Source organism: Indicator indicator, chromosome 19, assembly GCF_027791375.1.
Source record: "Indicator indicator isolate 239-I01 chromosome 19, UM_Iind_1.1, whole genome shotgun sequence".
Lineage (NCBI taxonomy): Eukaryota > Metazoa > Chordata > Aves > Piciformes > Indicatoridae > Indicator > Indicator indicator.
Window position 1 is genome coordinate 19,285,728 of NC_072028.1, and position 21,558 is coordinate 19,307,285.

Below are 21,558 nucleotides of genomic sequence, written 5' to 3' on the forward strand. Positions count from 1 at the left end.
AGCACAGCCAGCAGCCAGAAGCTTGAGTTCTGTGCCCCTGCTCCTGTTTCTTGGCCTGGACTTGGCTGGATTTTTGCATGGTATGAACAGCAAAAGCACAAGGGCTGGGAGATGCCAGTGGGTAATGCTTACAGGGGTAGACTCAGGAAACCAGCGGAGAGCAGCTGGAAAAGGCAGGAACTTCCAGCTGGGTGTGGACGTTTCTCCAGCTCTAGGAGGCTTTTCTACTTTCAAGCTAGCTCATCATCTGCTATGGGGAAGAGACGATTGCAGTCCTCAGCACAGGAGGGACATGGACCTCTTGGAGCACATCCAGAGGTCATGGAAACGATCCAAAGGGCTGGAACCCCTCTGCTGTGATGAAAAACTCAGGCAGTTGGGGCTGTTCAACCTGGAGAAGACAATGCTCTGGAGAGACCTTACAGCAGCCTTCCAGGATTTGAAGGGGGCTACAGTAGAGCAACTTCCTAGAAAGGCTTTTGTAGTGACAGGATGAGCAGTAATGGCTTGAAACCAGAAGAAGGTGGATTTAGATCAGACAGGGAAAAAAATCTTCCCCATGAGGGTGGTGAGGCACTGGAAGAGGTTGCCCAGAGAAGTTGTGGAGCCTCCAAGTCTGGAAGTGTTCAGAGCCAGGTTGGATGGGACCTTGAGCAAGCTGCTCTAGTAGGAGGTGTCCCTGTCTGTGGCAGTGGGGCTGGAACTAGATGATCTCAAAGGTCCCTTCCAACCGAACCCAACCCATGCTATGATTCAACAGTTTTGTCTGTGCAGTGGGAAAAGAAGGCAAAGGTTGTGTGATTAGCTGGGTAACTCAGTTCTAGGCTCTTCACATCATCAGGCACTGCAGGGGGTTGTGAAGAACTCCCAAGGAAGGCTCCAGGGAGACCTTCTTGTGACCTTTCAGTACTTCGAGGGGCCTCTAAGAAAGCTGGGGACAGTCTTTTGAGTGGGACCTGTTGTGATGGGACAAGGAGTGATGGCTTGAACTGAAAGAGTGGAGAGAAGGGAGAAATGTTTGACACTGAGGGTGATGAGAGCCTGGCCCAGGTTGCCCAGAGAGGTGGGAGCTGCCTCATCCCTGGACCCATCACAGCTCAGGTTGTTTGTGGCTCTCAGCAGCCTGCTCTCATTGCAGATGGGGCTTGGATGACCTTCAAAGGTCCCTTCCCAACCCAAACCCCTCTGTGATTCCACAGCCACCACTGCAGGGTGACAGCAGCAGCAGCCAAGGCAGCATTTAACTCTCCCACACTGTTTCCCCCACTCCTGAGCTTTAAAACCTGAGCTGAGGGCAACTCTGGCAGTGGCTCGCTCTCAGCCTGCAATGGAGAAGGCTGTGTGATAAAGTCACTTAGAGCCCCAGCAGCTGCCAGGCGTGCAGCAGCTGATGAATATGCATGGCCTGGGATTTACATTCCATGGCAGCACTGAGGCAGGCCAGCAGGCAAATGAGTTATGAGAAACGTTGCCTATGCAAATGCCCTGCTGGAACTTCTCACCATAATTCTCCTCCTCGGAGCCGCTTCTGCCCTTCTCCTATTTGCATTGGAAATGGAGTAACAAAATCATGTAAGGACAGAGACTGCTCCTGTTTCTCTGCAGGCAGGATGGATTCCTAAACAGCTCTGTCACAGAGTGGAGCCCTGAACTCATGGTGGACACCAAAAAAAGGGAAAAAAAACCAAACCACCCCAAAACCCACACAAGCCCTCCAAGATCCTGGCAGGTCATGACCTTCTGGAGTTCTCCAAACCTGTCTCTCCTTCATGTAACTTCCCAGCCCTCACCTGAGGAAGGAGTAACTTGAAGAGGACAGACCACCACAGACCTGCAGGAACAGAAAGCTGCTGGTTTCACCCCCAGGTTCATTTTCACAGTTTCTAGCTGTCAAGGGGATGACCAGGAGCCCTGAGCAGGACAGCTGATGGCTGCTGGGTCCTTCAGGAGAGACTCAGTAACCCTTGTGTTCAGGCTTTGTAAACTCTGTAACATGGGCTGAGCAGTTAGCACTCTGGATTCTCCCACCTGAGAAAGCAGCTGTGTGACTGCAAGAAGTTAAAGTCAGCCTGAAGTGACCTCATTGCTCTTTACAGCTACCTGAAGAGAGGATGGAGTGAGGAGGGGGCAGCCTCTTCTCCTTGGTGACAAGCAACAGGAGCAGAGGAAATGGTTCCAAGCTGTGCCAGGAGGGGTTCAGGCTGGAGGTTAGGAAATATTTCTTCACTGAAAGGGTTCTCAAACATTGGAATGGTCTGCCCAGGGCTGTGCTGGAGTCACCATCCCTGGGGATGTTCAAGCAGCCTGTGGACCTGGTGCTTAAGGACATGGTTTAGTGTTGGCTTTGCAGTGCTGGGTCAGAGGTTGGACTGGATGATCCTGGAGGTCTCTTCCAACCAAAGATATTCTGTGATTCTGTGCTACCTCACCTGGCCCAGCTCACCAGCAGCCTTCTCCATTCTGGTAAGCTCCAATGTTTCCACTGGTCTTCCACCCCCCAGCAGAAGACAGCTGTCCCTAAGGCACACAAATTAAGGGGAAGGATTGGAATGTTTTAAACCCCCTCTTCTACTGCAGGTGCCTCAGCCTGACAGATTCCCTCTGCTATTCATGCACCCAAGAACAATCCAAGAGGAGTCGGGACAATCTGCCTCTGGCCTTCAGATGCCTCCACCCCACAAAAAACTTCACAAGTTGCTCCTCTGCTTGTGATGAACCTTGTGCAGGAAAGTAAATCACTGCATCCACCAAGGTGTAGGCAAAGCAGTGAGTTCCCTGATGGCTTTTACTCACTGCTCTTCGAAGATACCTTTCAAAATGAACTGCTTTGATCATAGATTCACAGAATGCATCAGGTTGGAAGGGACCTCAAAGGTCATCTTGTCCAACCCCCCTGCACTCAGCAGGGACATCTCCAGTTATATCAGATTGCTCAGGGTTCCATCAAGTTTGACCTTGAATATCTCCAGGGATGGAGTCTCCACCACATCTCTGGGCAACCCACTCCAGAATTTCACTACCCACCTTGTACAGAACTTCCCTCCAGAATTTCACTACCCACCTTGTACAGAACTTCCTATTAATGTCTAACCTAAATTTCCCCTTCTCTGTGATCCTGGGCAAGCTGCTGTGGGTGCCCCTGCTCCAGCAGTGGCTGGATGATCTCCAGAGGTCCGCTCCAACCCCTACACCATTCTATGATTCTCTGATCTTTTCCAACCTGTAGGATTCTATGAGGTAACATTTCTTAGGGTTACTTGAGCAGACAGCCACTTGCAGAGTAAGCAGAGCACAACAGTTATAAAATCCCCAGGAGGCAGCAAAACCCTGAGGCAGGAGAATCAGCGTTTTCCCCAGGTACTTCAGGCTGTAGGAGAGCCACCACTAAGCCCTGGCCAGTGCCTCAGCACGGGCGAGCCGAGTGACCACTGGATGTCACTATTGCTTTAACCACAGACACACCGAGCCAGCGCTGGAGGTCAGCGCTGAAACAGGCAGAGAGCCTTAGCAGGATGTCACAGAGCTCTCAGGGTTGGAAGGGATCTCAAGGGTCATCCAGTTCCAACCCCCCTGCCATGGCCAGGGACACCTCAACACTAGAGCAGGTTGCTCACAGCCACATCCAACCTAGCCTTAAAAACCTTCAGGGATGAGGCTTCCACCACCTCCCTGGGCAACCTGCTCCAGTGTCTCACCCCCTTCCTGGGGAAGAATTTCTTCCTAACACCTAAATTCCCCCTCCTCTAGCTTGGATCCATTTCCCCAGTTGTATCACTACCCAATACCCTAAAGTCCCTCCCCAGCTTTCTTGTAGCCCCCTGCAGATACTGGAAGGTCACAATAAGGTCTCCTTAGAGCTTTCTCTTCTCCACAGTGAACAGCCCCAACTCTCTCAGCCTGTGCTCACAGGAGACGTGCTCCAGCCCTCTCTCATCCTCGTGTCAGAAATCAATCCAGAGCAGCTCAGGTTTTCACTACACAGAAGTTTATTATGAAAAGTTAAAACATGTAACAACAACCAAAACAACAACCAAAAAAAGAAAAAGTAGCAAAAAGCAGTCCTGTAGCTTAAGGCAACTCTTATACAGGAGATGAATTCAAGAAAGATGATGCAACTTCAGTTTAAATAGGAACCATGAAAAATATCCAATTGCATCAATAACTTAAAACTGCACTTTCAAAAGCAAGAGGGAAAAGGGAGGGGGGGGGGGGGATGTGAGGGTTTGTGATCTTAATGCCAGCATTAAGATATGGAAAGAAGCAGAAATGCTAAATGAAGATAGGGAAAGCTGAGTATTTACACAGAGACAGCAACCTGACTAACTGATAGCATCGCTTCCTGTGTACCCCTGGTTGCAAACCACTGTCTGAAACGGGGAGGAAAACCTTTTTTGTTCTTTTTTTCTTTTAGAATAAAATCTTCAGACCATTCATTCAAAATTGCCACAGAGAGCAGAGAAGATTCCAAGGGGAGGGATGCGTGCAGGTGTCCCTTAAACAACTCACTGCAGAAAGACTTTGAGGAAGAGTCTGGCTTGAAGGGGAAAAGAGGAGCAAGAAGAATCCATGGCCACAGAGTGTGGGGAAAAGAAAACCCCAAGAAAAAACTCTTTTAGGTGAGTCACATTGAAAATGAAGTATCAAAATATTTCTGTTTGATGACATCCTCACAGTTTACAGCTACTGACATTTGGAAGTGATGTTAAATAGCCAGATGGTTAACACAACATTGACATCTGCTTATGTTTTTGCCAGACCTTTGGCATCTTTTTTTTTTTTTTGCCAGACCTTTGGCATCATTTATTTTTGCCAGACCTTTGGCATCATTTTTCTTTGGCCAGACCTTAGACATATTTTTTTTTAACAAACCTTTTGCATAATTTTTGTTTTGCCAGAACTTTTGCATCTTTTTTTTTGCCAGACCTTTGGCATCATTTTTGTTTTGGCCAGACTTTTGGCATCAATTTTTTTTCTTGACCAGATCCCTGGCATCAGTTTTTGTTTTCCCACAATCTTTGCCCCCCCCTTTTTTTTTCCACCCAAATTTTTGCATCATTTTTTGCATCATTTTTGTTTTGCCAGAAGTTTTGCATCTTTTTTTTTTTTTGCCAGACCTTTGGCATAAATTTTTTTTTTTTTGGCCAGACCTTTTGCATCATTTTTTGCTTTGCCAGAATTTTTGCTTTTTTTTTTTTTTTTTTGCCAGACCTTTGGCATAAATTTTTTTTTTTTTTGGCCAGACCTTTTGCATCATTTTTTGCTTTGCCAGAATTTTTGCTTTTTTTTTTTTTTTTTTTGCCAGACCTTTGGCATAAATTTTTTTTTTTTTTGGCCAGACCTTTTGCATCATTTTTTGCTTTGCCAGAATTTTTGCTTTTTTTTTTTTTTTTTTTGCCAGACCTTTGGCATAAATTTTTTTTTTTTTTGGCCAGACCTTTTGCATCATTTTTTGCTTTGCCACAATTTTTGCTTTTTTTTTTTTTTTTTTTGCCAGACCTTTGGCATAAATTTTTTTTTTTTTTTGGCCAGACCTTTTGCATCATTTTTTGCTTTGCCAGAATTTTTGCTTTTTTTTTTTTTTTTTGCCAGACCTTTGGCATAATTTTTTTTTTTTTTTGGCCAGACCTTTTGCATCATTTTTTGCTTTGCCAGAATTTTTGCTTTTTTTTTTTTTTTTTTGCCAGACCTTTGGCATAAATTTTTTTTTTTTTTGGCCAGACCTTTTGCATCATTTTTTGCTTTGCCAGAATTTTTGCTTTTTTTTTTTTTTTTTTGCCAGACCTTTGGCATAAATTTTTTTTTTTTTTGGCCAGACCTTTTGCATCATTTTTTGCTTTGCCAGAATTTTTGCTTTTTTTTTTTTTTTTTTGCCAGACCTTTGGCATAAATTTTTTTTTTTTTGGCCAGACCTTTTGCATAATTTTTTGCTTTGCAAGAATTTTTGCTTTTTTTTTTTTTTTTTTGCCAGACCTTTGGCATAAATTTTTTTTTTTTTTTGGCCAGACCTTTTGCATCATTTTTTGCTTTGCCAGAATTTTTGCATTTTTTTTTTTTTTTTTGCCAGACCTTTGGCATAAATTTTTTTTTTTTTGGCCAGACCTTTTGCATCATTTTTTGCTTTGCCAGAATTTTTGCTTTTTTTTTTTTTTTTTTGCCAGACCTTTGGCATAAATTTTTTTTTTTTTGGCCAGACCTTTTGCATCATTTTTTGCTTTGCCAGAATTTTTGCATCTTTTTTTTTTTTTTTTGCCAGACCTTTGGCATAAATTTTTTTTTTTTTGGCCAGACCTTTTGCATCATTTTTTGCTTTGCCAGAATTTTTGCTCTTTTTTTTTTTTTTTTGCCAGACCTTTGGCATAAATTTTTTTTTTTTTGGCCAGACCTTTTGCATCATTTTTTGCTTTGCCAGAATTTTTGCATCTTTTTTTTTTTTTTTTGCCAGACCTTTGGCATAAATTTTTTTTTTTTTGGCCAGACCTTTTGCATCATTTTTTGCTTTGCCAGAATTTTTGCATCTTTTTTTTTTTTTTTTGCCAGACCTTTGGCATAAATTTTTTTTTTTTGGCCAGACCTTTTGCATCATTTTTTGCTTTGCCAGAATTTTTGCATCTTTTTTTTTTTTTTTTGCCAGACCTTTGGCATAAATTTTTTTTTTTTGGCCAGACCTTTTGCATCATTTTTTGCTTTGCCAGAATTTTTGCATCTTTTTTTTTTTTTTTGCCAGACCTTTGGCATAAATTTTTTTTTTTTGGCCAGACCTTTTGCATCATTTTTTGCTTTGCCAGAATTTTTGCATCTTTTTTTTTTTTTTTTGCCAGACCTTTGGCATAAATTTTTTTTTTTTTGGCCAGACCTTTTGCATCATTTTTTGCTTTGCCAGAATTTTTGCATCTTTTTTTTTTTTTTTTGCCAGACCTTTGGCATAAATTTTTTTTTTTTGGCCAGACCTTTTGCATCATTTTTTGCTTTGCCAGAATTTTTGCATCTTTTTTTTTTTTTTTTGCCAGACCTTTGGCATAAATTTTTTTTTTTTGGCCAGACCTTTTGCATCATTTTTTGCTTTGCCAGAATTTTTGCATCTTTTTTTTTTTTTTTGCCAGACCTTTGGCATAAATTTTTTTTTTTTGGCCAGACCTTTTGCATCATTTTTTGCTTTGCCAGAATTTTTGCATCTTTTTTTTTTTTTTTTGCCAGACCTTTGGCATAAATTTTTTTTTTTTGGCCAGACCTTTTGCATCATTTTTTGCTTTGCCAGAATTTTTGCATCTTTTTTTTTTTTTTTGCCAGACCTTTGGCATAAATTTTTTTTTTTTGGCCAGACCTTTTGCATCATTTTTTGCTTTGCCAGAATTTTTGCATCTTTTTTTTTTTTTTTGCCAGACCTTTGGCATAAATTTTTTTTTTTTGGCCAGACCTTTTGCATCATTTTTTGCTTTGCCAGAATTTTTGCATCTTTTTTTTTTTTTTTTGCCAGACCTTTGGCATAAATTTTTTTTTTTTGGCCAGACCTTTTGCATCATTTTTTGCTTTGCCAGAATTTTTGCATCTTTTTTTTTTTTTTTTGCCAGACCTTTGGCATAAATTTTTTTTTTTTGGCCAGACCTTTTGCATCATTTTTTGCTTTGCCAGAATTTTTGCATCTTTTTTTTTTTTTTTTGCCAGACCTTTGGCATAAATTTTTTTTTTTTGGCCAGACCTTTTGCATCATTTTTTGCTTTGCCAGAATTTTTGCATCTTTTTTTTTTTTTTTTGCCAGACCTTTGGCATAAATTTTTTTTTTTTGGCCAGACCTTTTGCATCATTTTTTGCTTTGCCAGAATTTTTGCATCTTTTTTTTTTTTTTTTGCCAGACCTTTGGCATAAATTTTTTTTTTTTGGCCAGACCTTTTGCATCATTTTTTGCTTTGCCAGAATTTTTGCATCTTTTTTTTTTTTTTTTGCCAGACCTTTGGCATAAATTTTTTTTTTTGGCCAGACCTTTTGCATCATTTTTTGCTTTGCCAGAATTTTTGCATCTTTTTTTTTTTTTTGCCAGACCTTTGGCATAAATTTTTTTTTTTTGGCCAGACCTTTTGCATCATTTTTTGCTTTGCCAGAATTTTTGCATCTTTTTTTTTTTTTTTGCCAGACCTTTGGCATAAATTTTTTTTTTTTTGGCCAGACCTTTTGCATCATTTTTTGCTTTGCCATAATTTTTGCATCTTTTTTTTTTTTTTTCCAGACCTTTGGCATAAATTTTTTTTTTTGGCCAGACCTTTTGCATCATTTTTTGCTTTGCCAGAATTTTTGCATCTTTTTTTTTGCCAGACCTTTGGCATCATTTTTTTTTTTTGCCAGACCTTTTGCATCATTTTTTGCTTTTGCATCTTTTTTTTTTTTTGCCAGACCTTTGGCATCATTTTTTTTTTTTTGCCAGACCTTTTGCATCATTTTTTGCTTTGCCAGAACTTTTGCATCTTTTTTTTTTTTGCCAGACCTTTGGCATCATTTTTTTTTTTTGCCAGACCTTTTGCATCATTTTTTGCTTTGCCAGAAGTTTTGAATCTTTTTTTGTTTTGCCAGACCTTTGGCATCATTTTTTTTTTTGCCAGACCTTTTGCATCATTTTTTGCTTTGCCAGAAGTTTTGAATCTTTTTTTGTTTTGCCAGACCTTTGGCATCATTTTTTTTTTTGTTTTGCCAGACCTTTGGCATCATCTTTTTTGGGTTTTTTGCCATTAATGAGGAGTGTAATTCTCAAATTTAAAAAGAAAAAAAAAAGACTGAAGTGTTCTAAACACACAGAGTTGACCCTCAAAATAATTTCTTAATGCTGAAGCCAGATCACCTATTTTCCAAGGGTGCTTAAGTGATGATGATTCAAATCAGGCTGTACAGGAAGCACCACATTTTAACCAAGCCAAATGACATCACTTTCCCCAATCTACTTTGCTTTAAACATTGGATGCAATTGAAACGTTTGGGGAACAAAACCCGTTCACCATCGCCCCAAAGAGAACAAAACTCATCCCACAGCTTACCCTGTTAGGAAACACAACAACAGAGCCTTGCTTTGCATAGGATCCAAGACAAGTGTGAGAAATTTTCTGCACACAGCCTCATCTCAACTTTTCACCCTTCAGCACAACCTTACAGAAAAAAAGCCTCGAGAGAGAAAATATACTGAAAGCAGCTATCTTAAACCATGATTTTCAACACAGATCACCTTGGCACCTGCTCACTTTCTGTTCCCAGTTGAACCTGCTGTTGAATATCTTGATTGTAGAGTTGCAGTATCCCTTTTTTTTTTTTTTAAGAGCTAGTTAAAAAAGATCCCTGAATAAAACAGAAGCCAACCTGCGACTTCCTCTGAGTTTCAGCAAAGGACTATATACAGGGGCTACAATAACCACCCACATTGGCTTGAGACAGAAGAGGAAAAAAAAAAAAACAAAAACAAAAACAATCTAAGACAGATACTGGGGAAGAACACATTAAATGGATGGAAAATAAGACATTTGAAGGTTTTTATTTCAGAAGTGGAACCAAGGAATCGTTAAGCAGTGAAGAGAATACTGCAACTGTAACGTTCACAAACCCACAGCGTTTTGCAAACTGATGCCAACAGCTCAGATTCACTGGGTTGAGAGCCTGGAAATCATGCACAACAATGTCAGCAGTTTTAAGAAGGGTCTTGCAAATTCAGGGAGATAAACAGACCAATGGAAAGGGAACCTGAAAGGTAAGGATGCGTATCTAAAAACAAAAGCAGGAGCACAATGAGGACAAATCAAAACTCAAAAGCCCATGTTAAAAAAAAAAAAAAAACAAACCCCAACAACAACAGAATAAAAGAGCTTGGAATGAATTTGGCTTCCAGCAGTTTACAAAACCAAAATAAACCAGAAAAAGAAAAAAAAGAGTCTTAAATCTGTCATATCTTGACCTATTTTTAAGTGACAATTTTTATTACAGTTGAGGAAAAAAAAAATAAATGGTTTTATAGCTGCATAAGTTTCCATTTCACTAAAATAGTGCCAACAAAAATAAGTTTGCATAGAAGAAACAAAAAAAAAAAAACCCCAAAACAAAAACACAACCCCAAAAAAATTTCCAATTGCCACTGGCTACATGCTTCCAAATGGGAAATGCAGGTATCATAACATAAACATAGTGCAAACCATGGCAGCTCAGGGTGGTTGGGTCAGGAAACAGACCATAATATACCCAGTTATCACAGTTTCTGGTCTTTTATTAAATCCTTTTGCCAAGTAGAAGCAATGCAGGTGTGCAGAGCCGTGGGACGCCTGCTGCTGGGACAGACTAACGGAGCTTCAGATCATCGCCACTGCCTAGGTTAGAGCCCGGGCTAGGGTCTTGCTGTCTTCTTGCCTGCAGGAACAGACATGCATTGAGGAGCACAGAAGTCACTGGGCAAGTTATCAGAGCAGTTCATTTCTTCACTGTGTTAACATCAACAAGACCATACCCAATTGCAAAGCAGAGACTTCACATTTCAAGCAGTAACCAAAACAATTGTTTTGAATGTCAAAATCGTTCCTTCCCCCTCAAGCCCATCCTCCTCCCAAACCAAAACGATCTTGGAAGAGAGATGTGGAGCCAGCAGGTGGGCACCATTCTCTCTGGAGAGGCACAGAGCTCTCCATCCAGCCTGGAGAAGGCAAGGCATAGTTAGGCAACTGTTTTGTGCCTCCTTCTCCAAAACACATTTTCTGCCCTGTGAAATTCCTTTAGAATCATAGGGGTTGGAAGGGACCTCTGGAGATCGAGTCCAACCCCACTGCCAGAGCAGGATCACCCAAGGCAGGTCACACAGGAATGCATCCACATGGGGCTTGAAAGTCTCCAGAGAAGGAGATTCCACAACCTCTCTGGACAGCCTGGGGGCCAGGGCTCCAGCACCCTCACAGCAAAGAAGTTTATCTTGATGCTGAGGTGGAACTTCCTGGGTTGCAGTTTGTATCCACTGCCCCTTGTCCTATCACAGGGCACCTTTGAAAAGAGCCTGGCCCCTTCCTCTTGACACCCACCCTTCAGATATTTATAGACATTGATCAGATCTAGTCTCAGTTCCTCTGTTAACCCTTCCTGTAAAGGTTTCAGGATCAAGTGAAGTCTTTCAGGATCACTGTTGGAGGAGACAGACTAGAAGGGAAGATGGCTCGGTACATCACACTGTTCCCAAATTCATCTCCTCGCAGTGTTTTCAGTTACTTAAGCTTTTCCTGGACTAGAGACTTACAACACTGCACTGTTTCAGGTGCATTTTAGCTACTGAGGGGTGAGATGATCTGCTCCCTCTGTTCTGCCTGCTCTGGTCACACTCTGCTTTTCCTCCACGCGGAACTCGGAACGTGACAACCACCATCGCAAAGCCACAGAGTTCTCAGTAACCCCTCTGAAGAGCCACACCACAGTATCACAGATTCACATCAGAGCTTGGAAGGGACCTCAAGAGATCATCAGGTCTAACCCCCCCACAACCAACAGCACTGAAGACCTTGAGTGCTAGAGCAGCTTTTGCAAGCTGGGTTTTTTTCTACATCATTTCCAACCCCCAAAATCATTCAGCCCTGACGATGGAGATGGATGTGGAAAAATTAACATGGAAAAGGCCACACTTTGGGGCTGTTTTTTGTTGTTTTTCCCTTCAAGAGAAAATTTAAACTGCTCTAAAGACTTTTGTTAACACCAACTGGCTGCTCAAAGTTTCAATACACACATCCCTACTAAATTAAGACTTGCACTACACTTAACAAAAGGAGAGCAGCACAGAGGAGAGGGAGCCTTGGGGGTCCTGGTGGATAGAAGGATGACCATGAGCCAGCAATGTGCTCTTGTGGCCAAGAATGCCAAGGGCATCCTGGGGTGGATTAGAAGGGCTGTGGTCAAGAGGGGTCCTCCTCCCTCTCTACTCTGCCCTGGTGAGGCTGCATCTGGAATATTGTACCCAATTTTGGGCCCCTCAGTTCAAGAAGGACCTCAGGGAACTGCCTGAGAAGAGTCCAACACAGAGGCACAAAGCTGCTGAAGGCAGTGGAACCATCTGCCTTATGAGGACAGACTGAGGGAGCTGGGGCTCTGCAGCTTGGAGCAGAGGAGCCTGAGGGGTGAGCTCCTTCATGTTGATAAAGATGTGCAGGGCAGTGTCAGGAGGACAGAGCCAGGCTCTGCTCAGTGGTGTCCAATGATAGGACAAGGGGTGAGGGGTGCAAGCTGGAGCAGAGGAGGTTCCATGGGAACAGAAGGAAAAACTTTTCACTGTGAGTGTGACAGAGCCCTGGAGCAAGCTGCCCAGAGAGGTTGTGGAGTCTCCTTCTCTGGAGACACTCAAAACCCACCTGGATGTATTCTTGTGTGACCTGCTCTAGGTGATCCTGCCCTGGCAGGGGTCAGGACTGGATGAGCTCCAGGGGGTCCTTCCAACCCCATATGCTCTGTGGTTGTGTGAATGCAGTCCCACTTTGCAGACTTTTCTCCTACTGAACAGATTGGAACAAGATTTCTTCTGGTTTTGACTGCTGCCTTTCTTCTCCAAGGAAAGAAAGGCAAGCCCTGTCCTCAGGAATTACCAAAGCCAGACTTACATCCAAGCTAGTTACCAATTTTGTACTCAACGGACATTTTTACACTTAACTAGGAAAAACCAGCAAGTTAAATGCTCCTCTTGCCCTGCTGTAAAAGCAGCAGAGTTTCTTCTTCAGGACCCAGCAATTTTATTGTCAGATTTCAGGGAAGGCTCCAAGGTATGGACATATGGTTGCATTTATGCTTTGCCTAAAGTGGCCTTTTCTTTCCAAACATATGAAAGAATTCACATGATTCATGACCTCACTGCTACTTGCAGAGTCTGCAGAAGCCACTACTGAACAACTACCAGATTTGCTCTTTCAAGTGATATGCAAAAAGCATGACAAATTACCCTCCAAATGTACCCAAAGCAGTCATTACAATATCTTACACTAGTCCGGGTGGATAAAAAAGTGTAATTTTACATTTCAGTGAGTGAGGATTTACACAAGGGACTGCAACATGCCAGGCTGACTGCTCCATCTCCCTCAGACACCCTGCTTTACTCCTGAGCAAGAACACCAACATGTGAAACAGGCCTGTTCTATCAGTCCCCACCCTGCCAAGGGGCATGTGGCACACTGACACAGCTACAGCTAGGCTGCACAGGCTGGAAAAAGGGAAAAAGCACCATAGATCTGTCTCTCATTTTATTGTTCAGACAGGAGAAACCACCTTGAATGTAGGCAGCAAGTTTGTGGTAGAGCATCAGGCACTGGGCAAGATTTTTGGCCACTGACAAGGGGCAAAATCCTAGAATCATGGAATAGGTTTAGGGTGGAAAGGAACTTCCAAGGTCATCCAGTCCAACCTCTCTGCAATCAGCAGGGACATCTGCAACTAGAGCAGGTTGCTCAAAGCCCCAGACAACCTGACCTGGAATGGGTCCAGGGATGGAGCATCTACCACCTCTCTGGGCAACCTGGGCCAGGCTTTACCTACCTTCAGTGTTAAACATTTCCTCCTTCTCTCCAGTTTAAGTCTCCACCTTTTAGTTGACACCCATCTCACCCCTGGTCCTGTCACAACAGGTCCTGCTCAAGAGTCTGTCCCCAGCTTTCTTAGAGCTCTCTTTAGGCAGTGAAGAGCCAGCAGAAGGTCTCCCTGGAGCCTTCTCTTTTCCAGGCTGAACAACCCCAACTCTCTCAGCCTGCCCCCTCAGCAGAGGGCTTCCAGCCTTGCTGTGGCATCCTCTGGCCCCACTCCAACAGGTCCCTGTCTGTGCTGTGCTGAGCACTGCAGGGTGTCAGCAGAACAGAGCAAAGGGGCAGAATCCCCTCCCTGCCCCTGCTGCTAGAGATCAACCCAGGACAGAGCTGGCTCTGGGCTGAGTGCACATTGCTGGCTGTTGCCCAGCTTTTCACCCACCAAACCCACAACTTTCCTAAGAAATGCCATGAGATCCCTAACTCTGCTTGCACAAGGAGTGTGACTACCAGTGTGGTGGTACCTGGTACTTCATAGAATCAGCCAGGTTGGCAGAGACTTCCAAGCTCATCCAGTCCAACCTGTCACCCAGCCCCATCCAATCAACCAGACCATGGCACTAAGTGCCTCATCCAGGCTTCTCTTCAACATCTCCAGGGATGGTGACTCCACCACCTCCCTGGGCAGCACATCCCAATGGCAAATGTCCCTCTGAAGAACCTCCTCCTCACATCCAGCCTAGACCTCCCCTGGCACAAGTTGAGACTGTGTCCTCTTGTTCTGCTGCTGGTTGCCTGGGAGCAGAGCCCAACCCCCACCTGGCTACAACCTCCCCTCAGGTAGTTGTAGACAGCAATGAGGTCTGCCCTGAGCCTCCTCTTCTCCAGGCTAAACACCCCCAGCTCCCTCAGCCTCTCCTCACAGGGCTGTGCTCCAGACCCCTCCCCAGCTTCGTTGCCCTTCTCTGGACACCTTCCAGTCCCTCAACATCTCTCTTGAATTGAGGAGCCCAGAACTGGACACAGTACTCAAGGTGTGGCCTAACCAGTGCTGTGTACAGGGGTACAATGACCTCCCTGCTCCTGCTGGCCACACTATGCCTGATGCAGGCCAGGATGCCATTGGCTCTCTTGGCCACCTGGGCACACTGCTGGCTCATGTTCAGCCTACTATCGACCAGCACCCCCAGGTCCCTCTCTGTCTACTTCTCCTCAACCTATTACAGGAAGCCAGCAGTTCCTTTTCTAGATGTCAAATGCCCATTTCCAGAACTGTCTCAGGTTGGGGTGCTGTGCTCAGCACTGCTAATCCATCCTCTGCAGTTCAGCAGGTGCTGTCAGTCTGGAAACACACCTCACAACACCATGCAGGAGCAGCAAGAAGGCCTCCCAGTGAGTAATGAGCTCAGCTTCTCCAAGATTAAGGAGCCTTGCTTCAATTAAGAAGGATGCATCTATCTTTGCCACTGGGAAATGGAGGACTCTGCTGTGAGTCATGCAGAATGGGTCATGTGCAAGCAGCAGTTATTCATCTTCCCCCAGCAATATTTCATGGCTCAGTCAAACACTGAGTTGAAGTTTGAAAGGGAGCACTACTTCCAGTGTTACTCATCTGCTCTTTAGTGAAAAGACAATATTGGCTTGAGAGTAAAAAAAAAAAAAAAAAAAAGGTAAGGTAAATAAATAGAACACAGATCCCACTACAGCTGTAATTTTCCTTTAAAAACTATGTGTTGAAGCCAACATAGCTGCCACTCTCCTTCCAAACATGGAGCAGTGTCCATTAGATGGACACAGAGGGATCTTCAGTACAGAATCACTGTGGTGGGGAAGGACCCTCCAAGATCAGCAAGTCCAACCATTATGTGCACTGGAAACCCAGAAGGCCAACAGTGTGCTGGGCTGCATCAACAGCAGTGTGAGCAGGAGGACAAGGGAGGTGATTCCACCCCTCCCCACCTGCAGCACTGCCTCCAGTTCTGGGGCCCCCAACACAAGAAGGACCTGCAGCTGCTGGAGAGGGTCCAGAAGAGGCCAGGAAGATGATCACAAGGCTGGAGGAACCTCCCCTGTGGGGACAGGCTGAGAGAGGTGGCCTGTTCAGCCTGGAGAAGAGAAGGCTCCAGGGAGACCTTATAGTGGACTTTAGGGACTTGAAGGGGCTCCTAAGAAAGCTGGGACAGACTCTTGTGCAGGGCCTGTTGTGACAGGACAAGGAGGGCTTCCAGCCCTCCCATCACTGCTGTGGCTCCTCTGGACCAAACAGGTCCCCATCTCTCCTGTGCTCAGGGCTCCAGAGCTGGACCCAGCACTGCAAGTGGGGTCTGAGCACAGCAGAAGGACAAAACCCCTTCTGTCAACCTCTGAGAAAATATCTCCAGCTACCTCCTTCCTCTGCATGTTCAGAGGCCTCTGATGTACCACCTAAGGAAACCAACTCATTTAACCACATGAGATGATCAGGAAAAGATAATGCAGTCCCAGCAGCTGGTTCACATGATAGCTCTGAGAAAGCAGAGCTGGGGAAGCTGGAGGGAGATTTTAGTTAGGATGGCCAGGGCTGCCCTGAAGCTGTCCTTCCTTTGCCACAAATCATCTAACCAGCAGGCAAAACTGGCACCTCTCAGTCCTAGGCAGTGACCTCACAAGCCCTTGCTCTGTATATACAACTTGAGGCACTGGTGAAGAGAAGAGGAGGAGGAGGGAGGTAATTTGAAGAAGGGCTCTCACTAAGAGTATCCAAAATAAAGTCTCTCCATGGACAACTCCACTGCAATTCTTTAATTGCATTCTGGCAGCTCCATGCTGCTGAAACAGACAGAGCAGATGCATTATGAGCCTTGGCATCTGTCATCTATAATTTACTAAATAAGTGAGAAATCAGCCTGGGTTATGAGAAACTAACCAGTGCACATTTGGATTCTCTCAGAAGGACTGTCAGCCTCCTGAAAAGGATTGAAAGAAAGAAAAAAACAAACCCCAACAAACCCAAACCTGAGAACACATTGCAGATACTTATCTAAAAAGCATACAACCATGGGACAAAACCCACCCAAACAAAAAAACCCCAAAGGCAACTAAAGCAATACTCAGAGAGTGACCAGTTCCAGCCAAGCACACCTCCACCTTAGTCCTGCCAACTGAGGCAGACCTAACAGCAAGGAACTGAGAGCTTGCTGACTGAAAGTTTGCTGAGGACACCAAACCAGGTGGGGTGGGTGAGACAGCAGAGGGCTGTGCTGCCCTGCAGCCAGACTGAGCCAGGCTGGAGAGCTGGGCAGGGAGAAACGGAATGAAATTCACCAAGGGCAAGGGTAGAAGTCTTGCACCTGGGAAAGAACAACCCCATGGAGCAGTAGAGGTTGGGGAATGACCTGTTGGAAGGCAGTGAAAGGCAAAGGGACCTGAGGGTCCTAGGGGATGGGAGGTTGGCCATGAGCCAGCAATGTGCTCTTGTGGGCAAGAAGGCCAAGGGCAGCCTGGGGTGGGTTAGAAGGACTGTGGTTAGTAGATGGAGAGAGGTTCTCTTCCCCCTCTGCTCTGCCCTGTTGAGGATGCATCTGGAATATTCTGTCCAGTTCTGGACCCCTCAGCTCAAGAAGGGCCTCAGGGAACTGCCTGAAAAAGTCCAGTGCAGAGCCATGAAAATGATGAAGGGAGTGAAATATCTTCTTTACAAGAAGAGCCTGAGAGAGCTGAGGGCTCTTTAGCTTGGAGAGGAGGAGCCTGAGGGTGCCCTCATTCCTGTTGATAAAGATGTGCAGGATGAGTGCCCAGAGGCTGGAGCCAGGCTCTGCTGGGGGATGCCCAATGCCAGCACAAGGGGCAGTGGTGGAAGTTGGGGCATAGAAGTTCCTTGGAAACAGGAGGAAAATTTTTTCCCTGTGAGGGTGACAGAACACTGGAACAGGCTGCCCAGGGGGGTTGTGGAGACTCCCTCTGTGGAGATATTCAAAACCCAGCTGGATGTGTTCCTGTGTGATCTGCTCTAGGTGCTCCTGCTCTAGCAGGGGGATTGGACTGGATGAGCTTTGGTCCCTTCCAACCCCCAGCATTCTGTGATTCCTCTGAGCTACTGGTTAACTGCAGCCTCTCCCACAGATGTGTGACCATAGCTCAAATGCTCCACTTCAGTTACCCTTCCTCAACAGGATGAGGAAACTCAGCCTCCTCAGAATCCCAGTCAGCAAACCACTACAAGAGAAAATGCCAGTGTTTGTACAATGGAACTTCTCTGGTCAGAGTTCCAGCCTGATGAAGCACCCTGGATGATGTCAGGTCTTTGAGGAGCTTGAGAAGAGACTCTCCCTCTCAATCTTTGCTTCACAGTATCACAGTATGCTAGAGGTTGGAAGGGACCTCTGGAGATCATTGAGTCCAACCCTCCTGCCAAAGCAGGATCACCCAGGGCAGGTCACACAGGAACACATCCAAGTGGGTTCTGAATGTCTCCTGAGATGGAGACTCCACCACCTCTCTGGGCAGCCTGCTCCAGTGCTCCATCACCCTTAAAGATGTTCTCCTTCACGTTGTCTGAGGAATTTTTGCTGCAGCAGCAAAGGGATCCCATCATCAGTACATCCTGCACCTCTCAGCCTCTGGCAGTCAGCAGCAGGCTTTGCAGCCCAGAGCCAGGCTCTGCAGTTGCTTTGCTTGCTGGCCACAGCAGCCATTTTGCACTCACCTCTGCTATTCACTTGAACCTGGGAAGAAGTCTCTCTCAATTATGTCAAGCACCACTTAAAATTATGCAAATAATGGAAACCAGCCTCTCCAATTTGGCAGGAGATCTGGATGTTAAACTACAGGCCTTGCAGAATGATTAATGCTATGAATTCCACGCTTGATGCTCCTCTTTATTCCTACATCCATTCTGCTGCCCTTTCAAACTCACTGGAGTCAAGACAAACAAGTTTGAGGCTGAGGGAGCTGGGGGTGTTCAGCCTGGAGAAGAGAAGACTCCAGGGGGACCTCAGAGCTGCCTTCCAGTACCTGAAGGGATCCTACAAGACTGCAGAGGGACTTTCCATGAAGGTGTCCAGAGGCAGGACAAGGGGGAATGGTTTGAAGCTGAGGGAGGGCAGGGTCAGGCTGGATCTTAGGAAGAAGTTCCTCAGTATGAGGTTGCCTAGAGAGGTTGTGGGTGCTCCCTTCCCTGGAGGTGTTCAAGGCCAAGTTGGATGAAGCTTTGAGCAACCTGGGCTAGTGGGAGGTGTCCCTGCCCATGGCAGGAGGTTGGAGTAGATGACCTCTAAGGTCCCTTCCAACCTAAGCCATTCAGTGACTGGATGCATTTTCTTGACAAAGGCCATAGATTAAAATCATTTAGCACCTACCACCATCAAGAGTTCATTTCAAGCTTCCAACAATCTTCCTCCCAGAACAAAGTACTCTCCACTAAACTGCTCATCAGTTGGGTTAGATGCTGAGGCTGCTGGAGAGCTGTGGAGCACAACCAGGCCAAGCAGCACAATTTCCCTTCCCAGTCTTGGCACTCTTCTCCTCCTAAAATCTTTGCAATGGTTGAATCTTTGTTTAAAAGCTCTTCTGAAGCTCCAGATTCTGGTACCCCACATTGGTAACTGGACTCAAGTAACAGCAGGTCAATAAAGAGAAGAGCACAGCTCCTAAGAGCTTCAAGAAGGGACTAAAATGTTTATCTTTGGGTAAAAACTTCCTTTTCCAAGGGAACAAAAATAGCCAGAAATGCTCCCTTTTAAGAAACTATTGTTTGAAGGCTGGTCTAAAGGTTATAAATTTATAATTAATATTGATTGCCTGCAGCTAGTTGCTCAGCCCCTTTCTAACCTTCATTGACTGCAAGAAGATGCTTAGATTACACTATGCCTTGATTTGCAAGATTGATCTCCTCTGTCCTACAGTCAGCATTGATTCTCTTCAGCTCAAATTGTTTCTCTGGTATCTGCATTCCATAGCACTTCTGCACAACTTCCCCCCCCCCCCCCCCCCCAGCCACTTGGTGGTTTTGGGAAGCAATCTCTAGTCATAACATCACAGAATGCATCTGGTTGGAAGAGGCCTCAAAGATCATCCAGTCCAACCCTCCACCCAGCACCTAGCTGTAAGCCTCACTGTAGAACCTTGGGGCAACAGATGTTCACACCTCCTTCAGTGCCTGTTCTCTAAGTTATGTTGTATTCACCCTGAACAGAAACAAGTCTTCTACATATCTGCTCACAGGAACACACCAACACAGCAAGTCTGCACTCCCCACCTGTGCTCCTTTGAGCTAGACCACAACTAATCCTAGTCAGGATTTGCCTTCCCAGCTCAGTCTCTGCTCAGTGAGGGCACCTTCTGAAGTTCAGGGCAGGTTCCCACAGCCAGTGGTTGCTTCTAGCAGTGAGAACGCTGATGGGGAGAGTTACTGCCAGTGGCTGGGGTACAGAAAGGCTCTGGCTTGGACTTGCTGCTGTGCAGACCAAGGGCACTACTAAATCTCATGGCCCAGTGCAGTAAGTCAGAACTGGCACCTCTGGGCAGGAGTGGACAGGACAAGTGACCCTCAATCAACCAACAAGGGATTGCATCCCATGGACATCATCTTCAGGGTCAAGCCTCTTCAACAGCCAACGTCCCAGGAGGACTCTGCCTGTTTGGCCTTCAATCCTGATCAATGTACTCCTAAATCCAATTCCACATTACATGGTTATGTAGTCCTGCTCTGGCAGGGGGGTTGGACTCCATGATCTCTGGAGGTCCCTTACAACTCCTAACCTCCTGTGATCCTGTAATCCAGCTCCTCAATCTGGTTCCTGTCTGATGCTGAGTTCAGGCTGGGACTTGCCCCGTGCCTGCCCCCAGCATCACAAGGCTGGGTTGGTATTGGTCTATGTCTATTTGTGTATTTCATTTTATTGCTCTTCTTTCCATCCCAGCTGCTTCCCTTTCTCTCCCAACCCATCAGTCTCCCTCCTTTATTCCCTCTGGGAAGGCAAAGGGCATCTGACACTTATCTAGTGGCCAGCCCAGCCCTGACCCTTGACACCTCTGCACATGAGGCATTAACAGTTTGGGTTTCTTGCACATCCAAAAAGCTGCATTAAAGGTTATACCAATCTTATATCCTTGGAAAGTACATAAATAAATAGTAGCAAATAATAAGTAGTAAATAATAAGTAGTAAATAAATTCATTCCAGATTAATTTTTGAAGGGAAAAAAAAAAAACAAAACCCAAAACCACCAAAAAACCCCCAAACTCAGAACTCGATAAGGAAAAATGAAAACAAACGGAAAGAGCCTTGCTGGAATATTCTGTTTTCTGCTGAAGCCAATAATATTTGACAGTAATAATTCCAGCATATTTAGGCTGGTGTTTAATCTTCAATTCCTTTTTTGTTTTGGCTTGGATTTGTTGTTTTGTTTTGTTGTGTTTTTTTTTTTAATGAAGAAAGGAGAAGCCTAGGATCTTGGAGGAATATCAAAATTAGCACTCTGGAGCCCTCAACACAAGGATGTGGATCTGATGGAGCAGGTCCAGAGGAGAGGGCCACAAAAATGATCAGGGGGTTGGAGCACCTCTGCTACAAGGGCAGGCTGAGGGAGCTGGGGGTGTTCAGCTCTAGGGAGACCTAACAGCAACCTTCCAGTACCTGAAGGAGGCCACAAGAAAGCTGCAGAGGGACTGCTCCCAAAGGCCTGCAGTGACAGGACAAGTGGCAATGAGTCTGAAATTAGAGAAGAACAGATTTAGATTGGATGTTAGGAACAAGTTCTGCACCATGAGGGTGGTGGGAAGACTGCAACAGGTTGCCCAGGGAGGTAGTTGAGGCCCCATCCCTGGGGATATTCAAGGTCAGGCCTGACAAGGCTTTGAGCAACCTGATCTAGCAGAGGATGCCTCTGCTGATTGCAGGGGGGCTGGACTGGATGACCTTTACAGGTCCGTTCCAACCCAAACCATTCTATGATTCCATGTTTTTTAATCCAGCAATTTTTAAAGGATGGAGGGTTTTAGTGCTTTGTATTGAGATGGATTTATACAGGAATAGACAAGTTTCAAAACAGTGCTATTTTTTATTTTTTTCCCAGCAAAATGAA

General features: G+C 45.1%; 1 protein-coding gene across 3 annotated transcripts in view; it reads right to left on the bottom strand.

Annotated features, from left to right (window-relative positions):
- Positions 1-10,067: 10,067 nt before the first annotated feature.
- CBFB (core-binding factor subunit beta) overlaps positions 10,068-21,558 on the bottom strand; it is a 49,067-nt gene continuing 37,576 nt past the window's right edge. For all 3 annotated transcript variants that reach the window (XM_054389729.1, XM_054389731.1, XM_054389728.1), the window contains one exon: positions 10,068-10,371. In XM_054389729.1, coding sequence (XP_054245704.1) covers positions 10,303-10,371 — 69 coding nt within the window. In that variant the 3' untranslated portion in view covers positions 10,068-10,302. The remainder of the gene's footprint in view (positions 10,372-21,558) is intronic.